Source organism: Rhinatrema bivittatum, unplaced genomic scaffold (assembly GCF_901001135.1).
Source record: "Rhinatrema bivittatum unplaced genomic scaffold, aRhiBiv1.1, whole genome shotgun sequence".
Classification (NCBI taxonomy): Eukaryota; Metazoa; Chordata; class Amphibia; order Gymnophiona; family Rhinatrematidae; genus Rhinatrema; species Rhinatrema bivittatum.
This window is the reverse complement of record NW_021820488.1, coordinates 449,846-466,788: the sequence shown is the minus strand read 5'-3', so window position 1 is coordinate 466,788 and position 16,943 is coordinate 449,846. Positions and strand designations below refer to the sequence as shown.

Below are 16,943 nucleotides of genomic sequence, written 5' to 3'. Positions count from 1 at the left end.
CCGGTTTCTCATTCCCTATCAGATCCAGTTTTCAAAATGGCACCAGCTGGCCCCAGAGGCTGGCACTCATCTATTGTACGGCCAGAATAGCAGAATGACGCTGGCCTCAGGGCCATGCAAAGGGCCAGCTGATGCCATTTTGAAAATGGAACCCAGTAGAACAGGGAGCAACTGGGGATAGCTTCTGCCAGATTTTGACTTCATGCAACCTGCATATGAGGGTCCGATAGGCCGGGGGGGGGGGGGGCCCCGGGGGATAGGGCAATGCCCCGGGAGGGGAGTTACATTTTTATTTCTCTGGTATTGGGGAGAAGGCACGCGGAATCCAGGCTTTTCATTTCCTTTTGCTTTTCTTTTCTTTTCCTTTGATTTATTGCTTTGGTGTTTACTTTGTTTCAAATACACACAAAATGGACCAAAATAAATATCAAATGATAATGATAATAATAAGAAGAAATGTATTACTCACACACTCCATTGCTCATGGCGAGTTACATATAAACATTCAGAATAAAAACAAACATCAAAACATCAAAAATAGCATGATCATTCATCACACATCAGATCACATAAACCTGTCACTGCTAACCTATATGCTCAGTTGTCTGCTGAAAAAGAGAGGTTTTCAGGAGTTTCTTAAATACTTTATGGCATTCTATGGTCCATAATTGTACGGGGAGTGCATGTCTTAAGGTAGCACCTGCAACTGTGAAAGCCCTTCCTTGGGTCTCATTAACATGAGCTAGTTTAGAGGATGGAACACCCAAACATCTTTGACTGCTGGAGCAAAGAGTTACCCAGACTCTTGATGTACTTTATCCAGTTTACTATTTATAATGAAAGTTTCCTATAACAATCACGCTCACTGATGGGACTCCTTTCTCCAGCTGTGTTTTGTCGAAAGAACTCATTTTCCCCTAAAATGTCTGGTGTCTCAAATTCCTATAATTTTGTTCAGTCTTTTTGCTTCATATTATTTTCCACCCATAATGCATTCACAATTCCTTCCAATTGGCCTCCCCATATCCTGACTACTGGATATAATTTGATCTTAATGTAGCCATATATCAAACCATTTTATTAAACTTATCTCTAACCCCTCTTTTAAACTCATTTTTACATGACAACATATAGATACTGCTTTGCCATACAAGTTACTCAAAATTCGTGCTCAACAACATGGGCGAGTTGCCAAGTAATGAGACACTTTGCTATGTGCAAGAGGATGTAAAGCAAAAAAAAAAAAAAAAAGGAGGCTAGAGCAGGAAGAAAACAGCTCAAGCAATCACATTGCAGTTTGAATCCTCAGGCTTTTGTTTCTGTTGTGCATGTCTGTGTTTGATTCTGTCTAGATGGCCTTCTTCACGATCGGACAGTGCAGCTATGACCGTTAATCTCGCATGTAATCATTTACTCAACAAATTCCTGAGCATATCACTGACTAGCCAGCAGAGAGGTGTGCCTCGATTGAATTTACATCACATAAGCTTTCGCCGATCCAAGTCATCAAGACACTAATTTTTCACTTTACTTTCCATCTTATTTTTTTTTTTTTAATTCTGGGGTGCAAGATACAAGTTCAGTAATCACTGACATTTCCACTAGCACTTATATGCTGCTCGCAGTTTCGGCAGTGGAGAGGTTATACCCACTCTGGGGCCAATGCAATATCATGATTGCAAACAAATGTGCATCCAACCCGGACGCACATTTTTTTGAACACGTGCACATCCCCTCTCTTGGGTGCTCGATGCAATACTCAAAACGAGCTGGTGCGCTAAAAAGGACGCTCAGTGGATAAATTGCACGTCCCTAGCACGTCCATGGCATTGAGCGCCCAGAACTGGCCGTGCGTAGGTAAGGAAAGTGGACATTCAATTTTCCAAGCATCCGTTTTCCTAACTCGTGCACAGTCTCGGGTTAGGAAAATGGATGCTTGTAAATTGACTGCTGGCAAGATTTTTTTTTTTTCATGCTGCAGCTTTCTGTGGTTCCTCCTGCTTAGTTTCTCAATGATATTAAGTAGGAGGAACCACAGAAAAGCTGTATTTTTGCTTTTCTGAGCATGGCTTCAGGTGCCTCAAAACTTAACCCCACCTCTCTGCTGGCATTAACTTTTGAGGATTAAAATGTGTACATTGGTTGCACTTTTTTTTTTTTTTACATCGGGATACTAGCTACTAGCTTCATCAATATGGCATTTGCATGTGATGAGTGCTAATAGCTACGCGCCAGTATAGACGCGCGTTTTAGATGCGCTAATCCCGATATTGCACTGGGCATATGTCTAGTGCATCAGCTCCTTTACGTGCTGATCTGAGTTGGGTATCTCCTCTGCAACAACAACAAAATGAGCAAGTCAGAAGCTAACTATCTTTTAGATATATTCATGTTTTAAAAATACTTCGTAAAAAAAAAAAAATAAGAAAGGAAACAGCATGTAGGATCTGATTCTTCAGAACCTTCTGTTTATTTGCCTTGACTTTTTTAATTTACATAAAGCAAATTCAAATTCTGTATCTGTCATACTCCAATGTCAACTAAACTCAACTCTAATCCTGAAGGGTCTCAAATATGTATAGTATTCAGGGTAAGCAAATTAGTGAAAGTAAGCAGGTTCTTAGACCAAATTCATGCAAAATTATTTGATGAATATTAATTGTGAATTTACAAAAAAAAACCTCACCGAAATGCTTGCAGTTCTCAAGAATCAGAGTTGAGCATACAGTATCTGATTCAAACCGCAGATCTCAAAAACTGTCCTCTTTTTCCTTTTTTCTTATTCAAAATTATCTTTATAACTGCATAGCAGACAGCGATCATATTGTCTGCCTTTGTGCTATTAATTATGGCACGTCAGCATTAGAAACCGTTAGGAGGAATTTTGCTTGTATTTGTTCATGGGACAACTTAGTAACTTGCAGGCTTTAACACACATTAATATTAAGACAGAAATGGTCATTAAAGTGATACAGAGGCTGGAAGTCCCATGGGTGTTGAAATGAGGTGGGTCACCTGGGACCCAGCCTACCCAAATTTTGCACCACCATCACTGGAAGTACTGCTGCTGCTAATGAAGACACCATGGCCGCACCGCTTTCTGTATTTGTCTCCCCTTAGTCTCACGAGAGCAGCAGATCAGCGGGAGAATGCCTGTAGCCAGGCTGGCGCCTGTATTCTCGCGCTGATCTGGTGCTTTCGCGAGACCAGTGCAAGGCAGAAAGCATGTGGTGCCTCCAGCAATATTTCTGCAACACATCCAGAGAATCTTCACTGTAGGCCAGTAAGAGACTGGCTGGGTCAAGGGTCAGAGGCTGTGGAGGTGGGGAGAATCCAAAGCTGGCTTACTGGAGATGGGGGTGTTGGAGGCTAGAGGCTGCAGGCTGGCTGAGATCGGGGCTCTGAGATGGAGGCTGGCTAAGGGAGGGGTTGTAAAGCTTGAGGCTACCATTTCTGGAGCTAGAGGCTGCTGTGCACAGGGGAAAGAGAGGGATACTGGTGCTGAGCTGGGAAAAGCAAAGTGCCACAAATGGGAGGGAGATGTGGGTTGTTCTTGTGGGTGGCAAGGAACAAAACACCCCATCCTTCTCCACTACAACAGTGATGGGAGCTCAGCAGCTCCAGCATAACACCCTTTTCCCATTCCCCAAAAGAATGATGATGGAGCTTGAGTTAAGCATAGGAGGAAATGTGTATATATATATATATATATATATATATATGTGTGTGTATATTGAGATGATAGCTGCTAAAATGTTATGCATTCTCTTTGTATCAGGCAATCAAACCATATTAATGTTAATCGTAATACATTAATATAATTTTGTTGTACCAGAATTACAAAGCATTTGAATACACAAGACTTTTGTGTCAAGTCAGCCTAAAAAATGCCTGTTTTTTAAAAGGTAAATAAAAGTAGTGGATCAGGGAGGTGCAGTGAATATTTTCTATCTGGGACTTCTGTAAGTCTTTAGAAACTGTTCTGCACAGAAGACTGATAAGTTTGACGGTATGAGAGTAGTGCAGAAAACTGCAAATTGGATGAGAAACGGTTTAAGTGATAAAACAAAATGGGTGAATTTTCAAATGGTAACAAGTGAAAAAATGAGCATATATGAGTGTACGTGAAGCACATGCACATATTCTGTATTTTATAAAAGGGTTACATACACATGTATTTGCACTTTTGTGAGTAAAAGTATGCACGGAAAATGTGGGTGTATTAGGAGGCGTTGCTTGCTCATACATGCATAATAAGCTCTTTTACCAGTGACTTACATATGAACATCATCAACACTGCGCAAATAGATTTACTACTGCTCAATGATGTGCCAAGTTCAAACTTTCATGGTGTTTTTCGACCTGGTGTTTGGAGGTTGGCTTCTCTGGGTGAATGGACACAGCAGCAGCCTATGGGATACTGTACCTAGGATAGACTGGGTCATACTGGGTTGGAGGGGATGAGTGTACTTGAGACAGACTGGGCCATACTGGGGGGTGATGAGTATACTTTGGACATATGTTACTAATGACATTCTTGTACAGCACAATTAAAATACAGTCATTGTTTGAAAATAATTTATCTTCCTATCACCTAAAAATACTTCTTTAGCTATCGTGGTTGGCCAGTTACCAACCTAGGATAAATCAAAGCCTATGGAGCAAAAATGAGATCTCTGTTCTTTATAAAGGTCACTAACTGCCCAGGAAACTTGATTTTATTGGCAATATTACAACCATAAAATGCTTATTTCATGTTAATGTATTTTTAAAATGTCACTAATTTTCACTAGTAGGCATCTCAGTTTTGAACATTAGTGACATAGTTAACCAGCATGCTACTGTCACACTCCAGCCCACATTCTATTTTATAGTTTGAGTTGTTTGTAATGGAGTACATGAGCTGCAGTGCAGCTTTTACTTTAAATAAGAGATTAGGTCATAGGAAATATACATGGACTGCTTAGGTGCTCTTTTTAATTCTTTTATCAAACCTTGCCATGTGTTTGTGCAATATCGAATTCTTATATTTTAAAATTGGTGGAGATGCAGGGGAAGTAGACAGCAGTACCAAAGTTAATTATGCTGTTGGCTATATTTTTTATGTATTCTTTCCCGCCTACTTTAAGAATAAAATGGTCATTTGCATGTGATATACTCTGAAGGAGAGTCGCTAATGGCATAACACACTGTCCAGGTGTGCATACCCACACACGTATAATTGCTTTTCCACTTGGTAGGTGGAAGAAAGATTAGTCATCCTTTGTTCTAGGTAGAGAGATAGGAGCTCATGTACTAAATTGTGGGTTTTTGCATGCACTATTGTTTTTTGTGTACTATTTTTCTACGCCCATAGAAAAATAATACACAAACTTTGGTCCACATAACCAATTTCATGAGTAGTTTATCAGCACACTAATAGTTAATGAGCTGCTTTGCATGATTTTGTATCACAGCAGCTCATTAACCATTCATCTGAATAGCATTTCATACATGGAAAATTGTTCATAATATTTTATTCCTTGTGAATGTTTAAAACTTCACAAATGGGGCATCGCATGGTAAAATATAGAATAGTGTGTACTAATGCACATACGGGTTGATTTTAAAAGGGCGGCGTGTGTGTCTATAAATGTACGTTTCTCGCCGCACGCAAAGATACGTGCTATTTATAAAGTATATGCATAGGTTATAAAATGCTCTTCGTGCATGTATGTCTGAAGCTCTAGAGAAAGAGAGCCTCTTTATAAAGCTCAGCCTGTCACTCAATATATGGACCATTGTAAGAGGGCACTTTGATACGGGGTGAGCTTTCGGGACATGGGTTGGGGTTAGGGGGGATGTTGTTACAAACACATTCAGAGGTATTCATTGTAAAATTAACATCATTAAAGATGATGACATTAAAAAAAAAAAACAGAAGAATTTCTCCAAACTAACATAATTCATTTTTTTCTTTTCTGTTTAATGCATCACTGTAAAATTCATGAAAATTTCTGTTGTACAACAGTTCCTGTATGCATGTACAAAATCGGTCCCTTCTCTTTTCTTCGATTCCCTTTTTTTTCTGTACTTCTCCCCAAATTAGTCTTGTAGCGGCTATCAATAAGCAAAATGGTCTCACAATTTAAGATTAAAATGCATTACTTGCTTCCACAGGACCCTGACAAGTTTCACTGCATTATAACAGCACTTGCCAGTGCTATTATAGGTTGAAAAATGAAGTTATGATACAGAACAGATAAACACTTTCCTTCATTCTGAGCTTGTGACAAACAACTTTGGGTGATGGGACACATGCAGATGTAGCTCCAAATGTCCTGTTCTATTTCTGTAGCTCTAGTGATGGAGTTTTGCAGGATGCTATTGGCTGCAGGTGTTTTCCTTGACGCATGAAGGACATATCTAGACTTCCCATGAGAAGCAAGGTAGCCCATGTTGCAGTATGGGACTATCTGGCATCTCAGTGTACAGCTCTGACTCAGTCTAAGGGTTCAGCAAAAAAAAAAAAAATAGAGAGAGTATGGTATTATGGACTGCCTTTTTTTTTTTTTTTTTTTTAACCAAGCCACTGACTGGGTTAACTTAAATGCTGTATTTTTATTTTTCCTTAGAATGTTACCCATTACAGTATCCTCACAAGAATCACTCAGCTGGGAATAATAATTTCGCTCATCTGCCTCTCCATGTGCATTTTCACCTTCCTCTTCTTCAGTGAAATTCAAAGCACAAGGATAACGATCCACAAAAATCTCTGCTGCAGCCTGTTCCTAGCAGAACTCCTTTTTCTCATTGGAATTAACATGTATAATAATAAGGTGTGTACCTGAAGGTTGCTGTTTCTTTCTTTTAAAATTTGGTATCTTGAGCTATACACAAAGAATTTTTGTTAACGTTGGGCATCTCTTTCAAGCCTCTTTAAAAAAAAACAACTGAGCTTTAAAAGTAGGCTTACAAAATGCATACAATATTTCAATAATTGTAGACACAAATTGAACCCTCAGCTCAAATTATGCTTCCTTGTTGATTGCTTTGGCATTCATTAGCTTGCTTATAAAGATATGTCTTAGGAACATGTCCTTGAAATGTACTATTCCTGTGGTGCTTGAAAGACAGTTTGGTACTACGTGTAAAATGAAAACCGCTTGTTCTTCTGTTTTGTTTTAAGAATGGACAAAAAAAAATATAAACAAAATGAAGGCATGTGCTAGAGATGGGTCAGTCCAAATCTTCTAAACCAACTAAGAGGTTCACGATTTCCCTGGGATTTTTCATTCCTACCCTGTGGATGACAAATTCCAATGTGTTCTTCTCAGATCATGATTCTTCACGTGGTGAATTGTGGTCCTGGATTTGGAAATGTTATTTGGGAGTTTGGGGGTTAACTATTTTATTGAGTAGCATACTTTCCGGACTTATCTAAAATTGATACTGGATATGGAGATTGCAAAGCATAAGAGTATAAATCCCACTATGTATGTATGTATTTATTTATTTACAATCACTTATAAGCCGCAAAATAAATACATCAATGCGGTTTACAAACTTAAAATACAGGCATAAAATCTAAAACAATAAGAAACAAAATAAAAAGACAAACATTTCAAAATGCCATTCTGAGATCAACTGTTCAACCATGCCCAAGAGTCACATTATGACCTTCAATGGCATATCAGACAGTCAAGACATGTGAATCAAAATGCGTGATTCATGGATCATGATCTCAAAACCTCCAAACTAGAGGATCTGTGATTTGTTTTGGCTTTCATCATTTGAGCCAGCAGTTTCTGGATTGCATATTATCATTCACATCTCATGGTTCAAAGCAAGGAGCTTTGATTAAAATGCAATAATATGACCCATCTTACAACAGTAGTAAGAGTTACTAGACAGTTAGGGGTAGATTTTCAAAACAACGTGAGTGCGTCCATGTGCGTGCGCTACCCAGCGCACGCACATGGACACGCAATTTTATAACATGCGCATGCGTGCGCATGTTATAAAATCAGGAGTCGGCGCATGCACGAGGGTGCACAATTGTGCACCTTGCACGTGCTGAGCCTGCGCTGAGCCGCGCTGCCTTCCCCCGTTCCCTCCCAGGCTGCTTCGAAATCGGAATGGTCTCAGAAGGAACTTCCCAACTCCCCCACCCCACCCTACCTCCCCCACCCTTTCCCCCCTACCTTCCCCACCCTTTCCCCCTACCTTTTTCTGCTGTTTTCTTTTTTTTTTAAACTTACTTCAGCCCCAGGGCTGAAGTAAGTTGTGTGCGCCGGCCGGCACAGCACCAAATGGCCACTGTGTCAAAGGCCTCTGACCCTGCCCCCACCCCGCCCCTTCCTGCCCCTTTAGTAAAGCCCCAGGACTTACATGTGTCACTGGGCCTTTTGAAAATAGGCCCGGTGCGCGTAACCCTTTGAAAATACAGCCCTTAGTGGGTGGCTTAAAATTTGTATGGGCTTGCAGGCACTTTCTACCCACAGGTACTTTGCTGAAAATTAAATCCTGGTGCATACTTTGCTCTACCCACCCCCACCTCGCCCCACACCTTTTCAGCAGAGCTAAACGTTCATACACTGTCATGCAAATGACATACTTTTAGCCACATACACAAGATGCAGTTTACAACAGTCATTACTTCCTGTGCAAAACGTTTGCAAATTGCCCTCTTAAATGGATTACCTTTCAGCAATAATTTTTCTAAAACATTAAAGTATTTATATTATTTTTTAATTGCCATATCTTAATTACAACCCAAGGCTATTTACATTACATACTAAAAATATCCATATAATCTAAGGCATAACACTCATTTACAATCCACATATACCATAGTAACCTCCCTTATCAGCATCAAACCAAATCTAATATAGCCAATGCAACAATCCCATCCAAAACAATATAAACCATCCCCAGCCCTGCATGCATTGCTGCAATGCATTCCAATACCCTACTAAAATCTCTTTTCCTGTAATAGAATAGCATTTGAAAAGATACAACATACAGCAATGAGCACCGTAAAAATGCCACCAACCAAGATAAACACCCAGTACATTAAGGGTAAAAAAAATGCAAGTATTAAAATCTCCTGAATAACTTGATTTTTACACCCTTCCTGATGGCTAAATAATCCCTTTGTAGTCACAAGTCATGTTCGACATGCTAGGTTTTGTTTTGTTTTTTGTTTACCTGACGCATTGCCACATTGCCAGTTTTAGGGGACAATTTTCAGTCATCCCACATAGTTGCTAAGTATGTAGGTGGTTTTACCATACATACCCAGATACTTTCTCTTTAAAAATCTGGATAAAGTGTGTGCATTAAAGCCTCCAGCATAGTTATTTTGCTCCTGCTTTTTTGTGTAGGCCACCGAAAGGGGAAAATATCATGTGTACTTTTAAAAACGTCAGTTAGGTGTGCTATTTTCCTCCCCCTCTTAAACACACCCAAAGGGGCGCAGTGTAGCTTAAAAGTAGGCATGCTGTGAACCCATGTATATTTTTCAGCTGCTCTAAGGATGGCAATTTTCATTCCTCGGGCAAATCATTATTTACCTGCAAATGCAAGCCAGCTAGGGGATGCAGGTACTTTTTGTACCTGCGTCCTCTGCACCTGCTTTGAAGCACATGCAAAGTCCGTATAGTAAAGTATATGTGGGGATTTCAAACTAATATTCCAGTGTGTGATTTCCTTCCCCCATCCTAGCTCTGCTCGCTTTTCTGCACTGGTAAAAGTATACGCACTACCTGCACTAGGGAAGGGACAGTTTTGAAATTTTTTCCATGGTAAATGTGCACATCTGTGTAAAAACTTTTGAATATTGCCTTTTAAGAGTGTAATTTTCAAAGGCAATTTCCACGAATAAAGCAGAGTTCTGCTTGTTTGAATGTAAATGTTGCTCAGACTGAGTGGAAGCGTTCCCGTGGGTAGAGTCGGAGAGGGCTTTGGACTTAGGTGCATACTTTGGCATTTTCAAAAGCATGCGTGTAAATTTTCACAAAACTTCCTCATACATGGTAGCAGATTCAACAGTACAGGTAAATTTGGTGGGATAAGTTGCAAAGTGAGCTCAGCTTCTATGTATATACCTGCTTTGAAAACTCCTGCAACTTATATGCATATGTGCTGGCTAACTTATACTGGCTGCTATAAATGTACCCTCTCAGGAGATAGTTTTCAAAAGGATTAACACACGTGTTTATGCATGTAAATCAGCTTTTGAAAATTATCCGGGGATTGTGTGGGCAAAAACATGCAATCATTCGATTACGCTCCTGCTTCACTCCACACTCGAGGTAGGCATTCCAAGGGTGCGGAGATGGAGCATTTATACATATAGTTTTTATATTTTAAAGTAAGCATGTAAATGTTTATGCAGAAAGTTACACCAGCTCGGGAGAAGCTGTAATTTCCTGTGCATTTGTGTACATGTGGCTTGGGGTCATCCACAGTTTTTCAAAGTGATTTGGGCTAAAGTCCCTGGCTACATTGCACCCAGAGACTTTAGCCATACGTGGGTCGCTGAATACATAGGAATAACTATCTCATATTAAAAATATAGATCTATTTGAATACCAGAATGCTGCTTACAAACAATAAAACCTTATTGCATTCATGACTTGGAAAAAACAGTTTCTTAAGAGCCATTTACCATATAAACACATCATTAGTCTACTTTGAAAATATGTATCCTATATTTTCAAATGATTTTTTTCTGATCATTTTAAAGCTGGGACAAATAATTTGCATAAAGAGAATATTAAATGATTGATTGGTATAAAAATGTATCTCTTACTTGCTTCAGGGAGGGTGAAGGGGTATAGAAGGATTTACTATTTGCCTAGGCTTAATAATAAAATGTAAGTAGGAATACCTGCCTTACCTATTCAAATAATTCAAAAATAGGAATGCAGACTTTATATGCTCTGAAAATAGAGATTATCTGCTTAAAACAAACACCCCAATACAATATAGCTGTGGAATATATGTGTGTTGTTCTATTAATCAGCATAGAAATAAAGGTCAGGAAAGTTAATTGCGCTAATATTTGAGACTCACTTTCTGGAGTTGTACTTCATCGGGTGCTGTTTGTTTTTCTATTGTTTTCTAGCTCTTCTGCTCCATTATCGCTGGATTGTTACATTATTTCTTCTTAGCTGCCTTTGCTTGGATGTGTATTGAAGGGATACACCTCTACCTTATAGTCGTGGGAGTCATCTACAACAAGGGATTCTTGCACAAGAACTTTTATATCTTTGGCTATTGCAGCCCTGCAGTGGTTGTAGGAATCTCAGCAGTGCTGGGCTATAGATATTATGGCACCGATAAAGTGTAAGTTGCAGTGTTCCTACTAGTAACGTCTTTGTGCAACATGCTTATTTATGCCTGTCCATTTGGTATAGAGAGAATTATTTAAGCAAAAATTTGGGGGAGCATGTGACACAGAACCAACAAAACTGTGTACCACAGAAACATAACCATATGCATCCTAGGCCATCCAGCCTTTCCTTGAATTCCCGTCCTCTCTTGCACATCAGATAACACCAACAATTGGAACAAAATACAGGCAAGCTTTCTGGAGATCAAAGGCCACAGCTTTGTTAATTCTAACATAAGTGTACTTGAGTCAGCAACAACATAACTATCACCACTCTTCTACCCCACACCCTGTCACGCTTGTGCTTGTAGGTCTATCTGCCATGCCCCAGCAAGCCAGGCCAGCAGACCAGTAGACATAAAAGGGCCCATCACCTCCCATTTAGCAAGCTACCCACAATAGGTGTAACTGCGCCCAATCACACCCAAGTTCTCCAGCATTCCAGAGTGGATAGTTCCAACTACACTTCCTTAGGCCCCAAAACTTTGGGTACCCTGCCTCGACAAGCTGCGACAAGCTAAGCAACAGTCAATGCAAACAAGGAATATGATAATAGCATGCCAAAGATGGGCAGGCAGGAGGGTGCAACCCTTGGAGTGCCAAAAGGAGGAGGGATTGAGCAATTCTGTATAGACACAAAAAAACTGACTCACCAGCGGGCAAGTTCCGATCACATGGTTCAAAAGATACACAAAGGGTTAGAACGTTCTCTCCTTCCCCCACTCTGCTTCCCAACTAAAGGAAATTTAGACCCCAAAAGGTATGGAAGGGTGCAGAGTGAGGCAGCATCCTTCCATACCTTGAGGTCTAAATTTGATAATGGGCAGCCCTGGACCTGGCTCCAAATACATTACTAGAATAAGTGGGTAACCGTATAGTAGGGCAGTAGTTTTCAAACTTGGTGTCATGGCCTAGTACTGGGTCATGGCATGGCAATGACTGAGTTGCAGCCCTGTTCCATGCAATTCAGTCCATTTGAGCCATGCTGTGCTTATACTCTTGGGCTTCTCACCCCCATTGCGAGAAAAGTGCTGAGAGTAGGGCTACTGCACACTTCTCATGGAGTTTGAGCCACGCAGTACCCGCACTCTCAGCACTGTTCTCACAATGAGGGGGGAGGAGGATTGTTAGAAACCCAGAGGAGCAGGTATCACATGGTTCAACATGAATGGGCCGTGCAGAGCAGGAATATCGGAGACAGTGAGTGATCAGGGCTGGGAGAAGGCAGAAAGATGGTGAAAGTGGGCAGTAGAGGCAGGGGAGGGAGGGGATAGTGAGAATGAGCAAGACGTGCCATGGGGAAGGGGTATGAAAGTGAGCAATGGGTTCTAGGGAATGCGATCAGGGGTGGGGATACTTTTCTTCCACTGGATGTCTTGGGGAAAAAAATGTTTGAAAACCACTGAAGTAGGGGGACAGAAACTGGTGCAGATTTTCAGTCAACCAGATACCTCTTGTGAAAAATACATCAAGGACATCTTAAATATAAACACGCATGCAAAGGACCGACTAATAAAGAAAATGAATGAGAAAATGCGTGTGCTCACTCGGAAGTCATTCCATATTGCATTTTTGTTTTCAAGAGAATGCAACAGAATTTTCCTGGTTGAATGTGTTTTCCTTGCTTAAACAGTAATGGACATTGCAAACTCTTTTCTTTCTAGCTGTTGGCTGAGCACAGAGAACAACTTTATATGGAGCTTTATTGGACCTGCATGTCTAATAATCCTTGTGAGTTTAATTTTTTTTTTGTTATTCTATATATGAGGCCAAAATTACAGTATGACGTGCAGCACGGTCTTCATTTAACTTTCTTCACCAAATTAGTTTGAAACTAATCTGAATGCAGTTTAAAAACCATCTTCAGTTATCTAAAAATGCATTTAAAACTGTATCAGAAATGGAAATCAAATGCATTTATTATGAAAGTTAAAAGGAAATCATGGTACAAGAGGCATAATAAATGAAAAAATCAATGCTGATTATTGACACACCTGCACCACACCAGCCCTGAAGTAAAAGAAACATAAACAGGTATATTATATTCTTATCTTATGTACAGAACTGACTGAATTGACTGTTTGGGCACCTTTATGTTAATATTATATAGCTCTTACACAAAACGGCTCACTGCCTCAAAATTTATCAACTAACAAAAAACAATTATATTTGAGGATTAATGCTTAAAGGCATATGTTGTGATTTGTAACGCTTTAACAAACTATACCGGGGAAGGTATCAGATAGAAGTGCTCACAGTCTCATAGGCTCATAGGTTACTTTTATAGTCGAACTAGCAGCATTGGCTTTGAAAAAAAATTTTTTTGTTTTTGATAAAGTGTACTATCAACAGGTGGGAGGTACCGCGATGGGAGCCACAATGGCCCCCAGTGTCGCGAGTCTTTATGTAGGACACTTTGAATCACAGTGGCTATCAATTTCTCCATATCAACAGAATATTTTGGTATGGCGTCGATTTATCGATGATATCTTCATAGTGTGGAGAGGCACTGAAGCTCTATTTAAAGAGTTCATTCAATGGTTAAATGCTCGCGAACAAGCCTTACAATTTACTTATATTTTTCATCAGAATTCGGTCTCTTTTCTGGATATAAACATCTCAATTAAAGAACATAAGTTCTTTTTTACGATTTATCAAAAGCCAACTGATCGTAATACATTGTTGGAATATTCAAGTTGTCATCCGCTTCCTTTAAAAAATAGTATCCCATTTGGCCAATTTCTAAGGCTCAGAAAATTGTGCTCAACAATAGGAGAATATAAAGTTAGATCACAAGAAATGAGCCAGAGATTTTTAGACCGGGGTTACCCGTTAAAAATTGTAAGACAAGCTTGCAAGAGAGCACGTTGGAATTGCAGAGAAAATCTACTACAACCACAACAGAGAGAAACTTCATCAAGTTTAACATGTGTTTTGCCGTATTCTCAGGGGGCGAATGAGGTAGCATGCAGCATTAGACGCCACTGGAATGTCCTCCAAGTACACTCAGTTTTTGGATCTCGACCATTAATAGCTTTTCAAAGAGGAACAAATATAAAAGATCAAGTAGTGAGATCACATTTTCAGAGTTCCCTACAGTATGAAGTAAATCGACAAGGACATTCTGCATGTGGGTCGTGCGTGATGTGCCCATTAGCTCATTCTAACATTGATATCCCCTCAGATAAACTTCAAAGGTTTAAGCCTATAAAAAAGTCAACTTGTAATTCTAGTTTTGTAGTATATACTATATGGTGCCCTTGTGGTCTTTTTTACATTGGCAAAACCACAAGACAGTTGAAAACTCGCTTAATAGAGCATAAGAGTGCATTGAAACGTAATAGATTAGAGGCCCCGCTGGTGCAACACTGTGTAGACAAATCACATGATTTTTGGAATTTAAAAGTACGGTGTTAGAGGTGATGGAGCAGGACGAAAGAGGAGGCAATTTAAACTTACGTTTATTACAACATGAGCAAAAGTGGATTTTTAAATTACAAACAGTAGCCCCAGACGGGCTTAATAAGGAGGTCGATTGGTCAGTGTTCTAGACAAATCAGCTGATAGGTGTTGTAATAATGCTTGACAGGAAATAAAGAGCATAGGTATTTCCGGCATTGAGACAGAGAAGGTGTTTAGGCGCCATATTTGAATGCTGAGAGAAAGCGGGTGAAAAAGTGCTAACGTGAATAGTGAGTACCATTGAGTGTTTAGTCATTAAGAAATGTATTTATAAAAAGATAATAACAAAAATGGGCAGGAAGCCAGCCGATAACAAACAAATGAGCACACAATAAGTGAAGATAAGTAATTTTATTAAGTTATAGTATTAAATAATTTTATTGAATAGAGAGATCACATAACAATATAATGGTGATTAGTTTTCACGGGTAAAAAAAGAAAAAAAATTTTTAAGAAAAGTTTTTGGTGATTTATTATAAAGAACACAAATAAAACAGGCTTACCATGGGGCAATGGTAGATGACGTGATTTAACAGTGCCGATACATGAGAAGGGTTGTAGCCCTGTATAGGGCAAGAGCCTATGAGACTGTGAGCACTTCTATCTGATACCTTCCCCGGTATAGTTTGTTAAAGCGTTACAAATCACAACATATGCCTTTAAGCATTAATCCTCAAATATAATTGTTTTTTGTTAATATTATATAGCTTACATAAGTCTAGCACCTACCTAAAAATACACACGATTTAAAAAATAATTCTTTAGAGAAAGAGTTGCATTTACCTTTCAGTCTGACAGTTTAGGAAGAGAGTTTTGTATAAATTTGTACTTCATAAGGGAAGGCATCTTGACATGTCAGCAGTACCTCAAAATAGCTCAGCGGGAGGTGGCTGCAGACAATACATCAACAGGTTCATAATCTGATATTTCAAATGTTGCATTACTTAATCTTTTCTTGGTGATCGGTCATCTCTGAAGATTAGACTTGTCATCTTTATGTTTTGTGTTTCCTCATGTACCCTGTCATCTTCACAGCTATTTTAAGCCAAATTGCCACATCAGGGGCGAGAACCCAGCATTTCACATGGGCAGACATTCGCTCACTGATAGCCCAATTTCAGCTGGAAGACGGACTTTTAATTCCTATTAAAGGGAGTTTTGAACCAGACAATTTACCAGGTGCTAGCTGTTCATTTCTAAATAGAGCCTTTATCTCCTTTGCTTCAAGGCACTTGTAACTGTTATTAGTTTACAACAGTCATTCCAACTCCAGTCATCGGTCACCGAGTACAAGAAAACGGTCTTCTGAAGTAAGGAGAGGATAAAGAGGTCAAGTATTTTGTGTCATCATTGGTTAGCGAAATTCTCTTCTATACTTTGATGATCCATATCTATCTATTTGTCTATATATATATATATATATATATATATATATATGTATATGTATGTATACACTCACACGCAAAGTTAGGCACCCCTGATCAAATTGAACATTTCAATGAATCTCTAAGGGAACAGAGCTGACACAACCTTTTACATGGTACAGAGTTAAACACCACTCAGTACAAGTCCAATACAGCATCTTTCTACTTCTTTTAATGCAAAATTACAATTTATTTTATGATTTTAACAGAATGAAAATAATAAAACAGTGAATTTAACAAGCAAAAGTTTGGTCACCCTTTAGGTCAGTACTTTGTAAAAGGGTGGGAATTTGTTTACAACGAAAACAGGAATAAAGATGATAATTCCTATTTTGTTGCATTTTGGGAATTTAAAAAAAAATGAAAGGAAACCCCTGAAATTTTACATGGTTTGTCCTATATTTTTGGGGGGTTGATTAAAAAATGCACAGTTAAAAAAAAAATCATAAACCTGCCCCCAACCCTTCACATTTATTTAAAAATAAAGCCCTTTCCAGCAGAGCCCACCATCCACTCTCCTGACTCTCCAAGACTCACCCAAAGTCCGTGGTGGTCTAGCAGGTGGGCCAGGAGTGATCTCCCACTCCCAGACAGGCGGCTGCTATTAGTCAAAATGTCACCGGCAGCCCTTTGCCCTTACTATGAGAGAGGAACTGCCAGTGCCATTGGGACACCTGTGC

General features: G+C 39.4%; 1 protein-coding gene across 2 annotated transcripts in view; it reads left to right on the top strand.

Moving 5' to 3' along the window:
• ADGRL4 (adhesion G protein-coupled receptor L4) overlaps positions 1–16,943 on the top strand; it is a 160,473-nt gene that overhangs the window by 118,218 nt on the left and 25,312 nt on the right. For both annotated transcript variants that reach the window (XM_029586094.1, XM_029586095.1), the window contains exons 11-13: positions 6,615–6,818; positions 11,111–11,331; positions 13,042–13,108. In XM_029586094.1, coding sequence (XP_029441954.1) covers positions 6,615–6,818; positions 11,111–11,331; positions 13,042–13,108 — 492 coding nt within the window. The remainder of the gene's footprint in view (positions 1–6,614; positions 6,819–11,110; positions 11,332–13,041; positions 13,109–16,943) is intronic.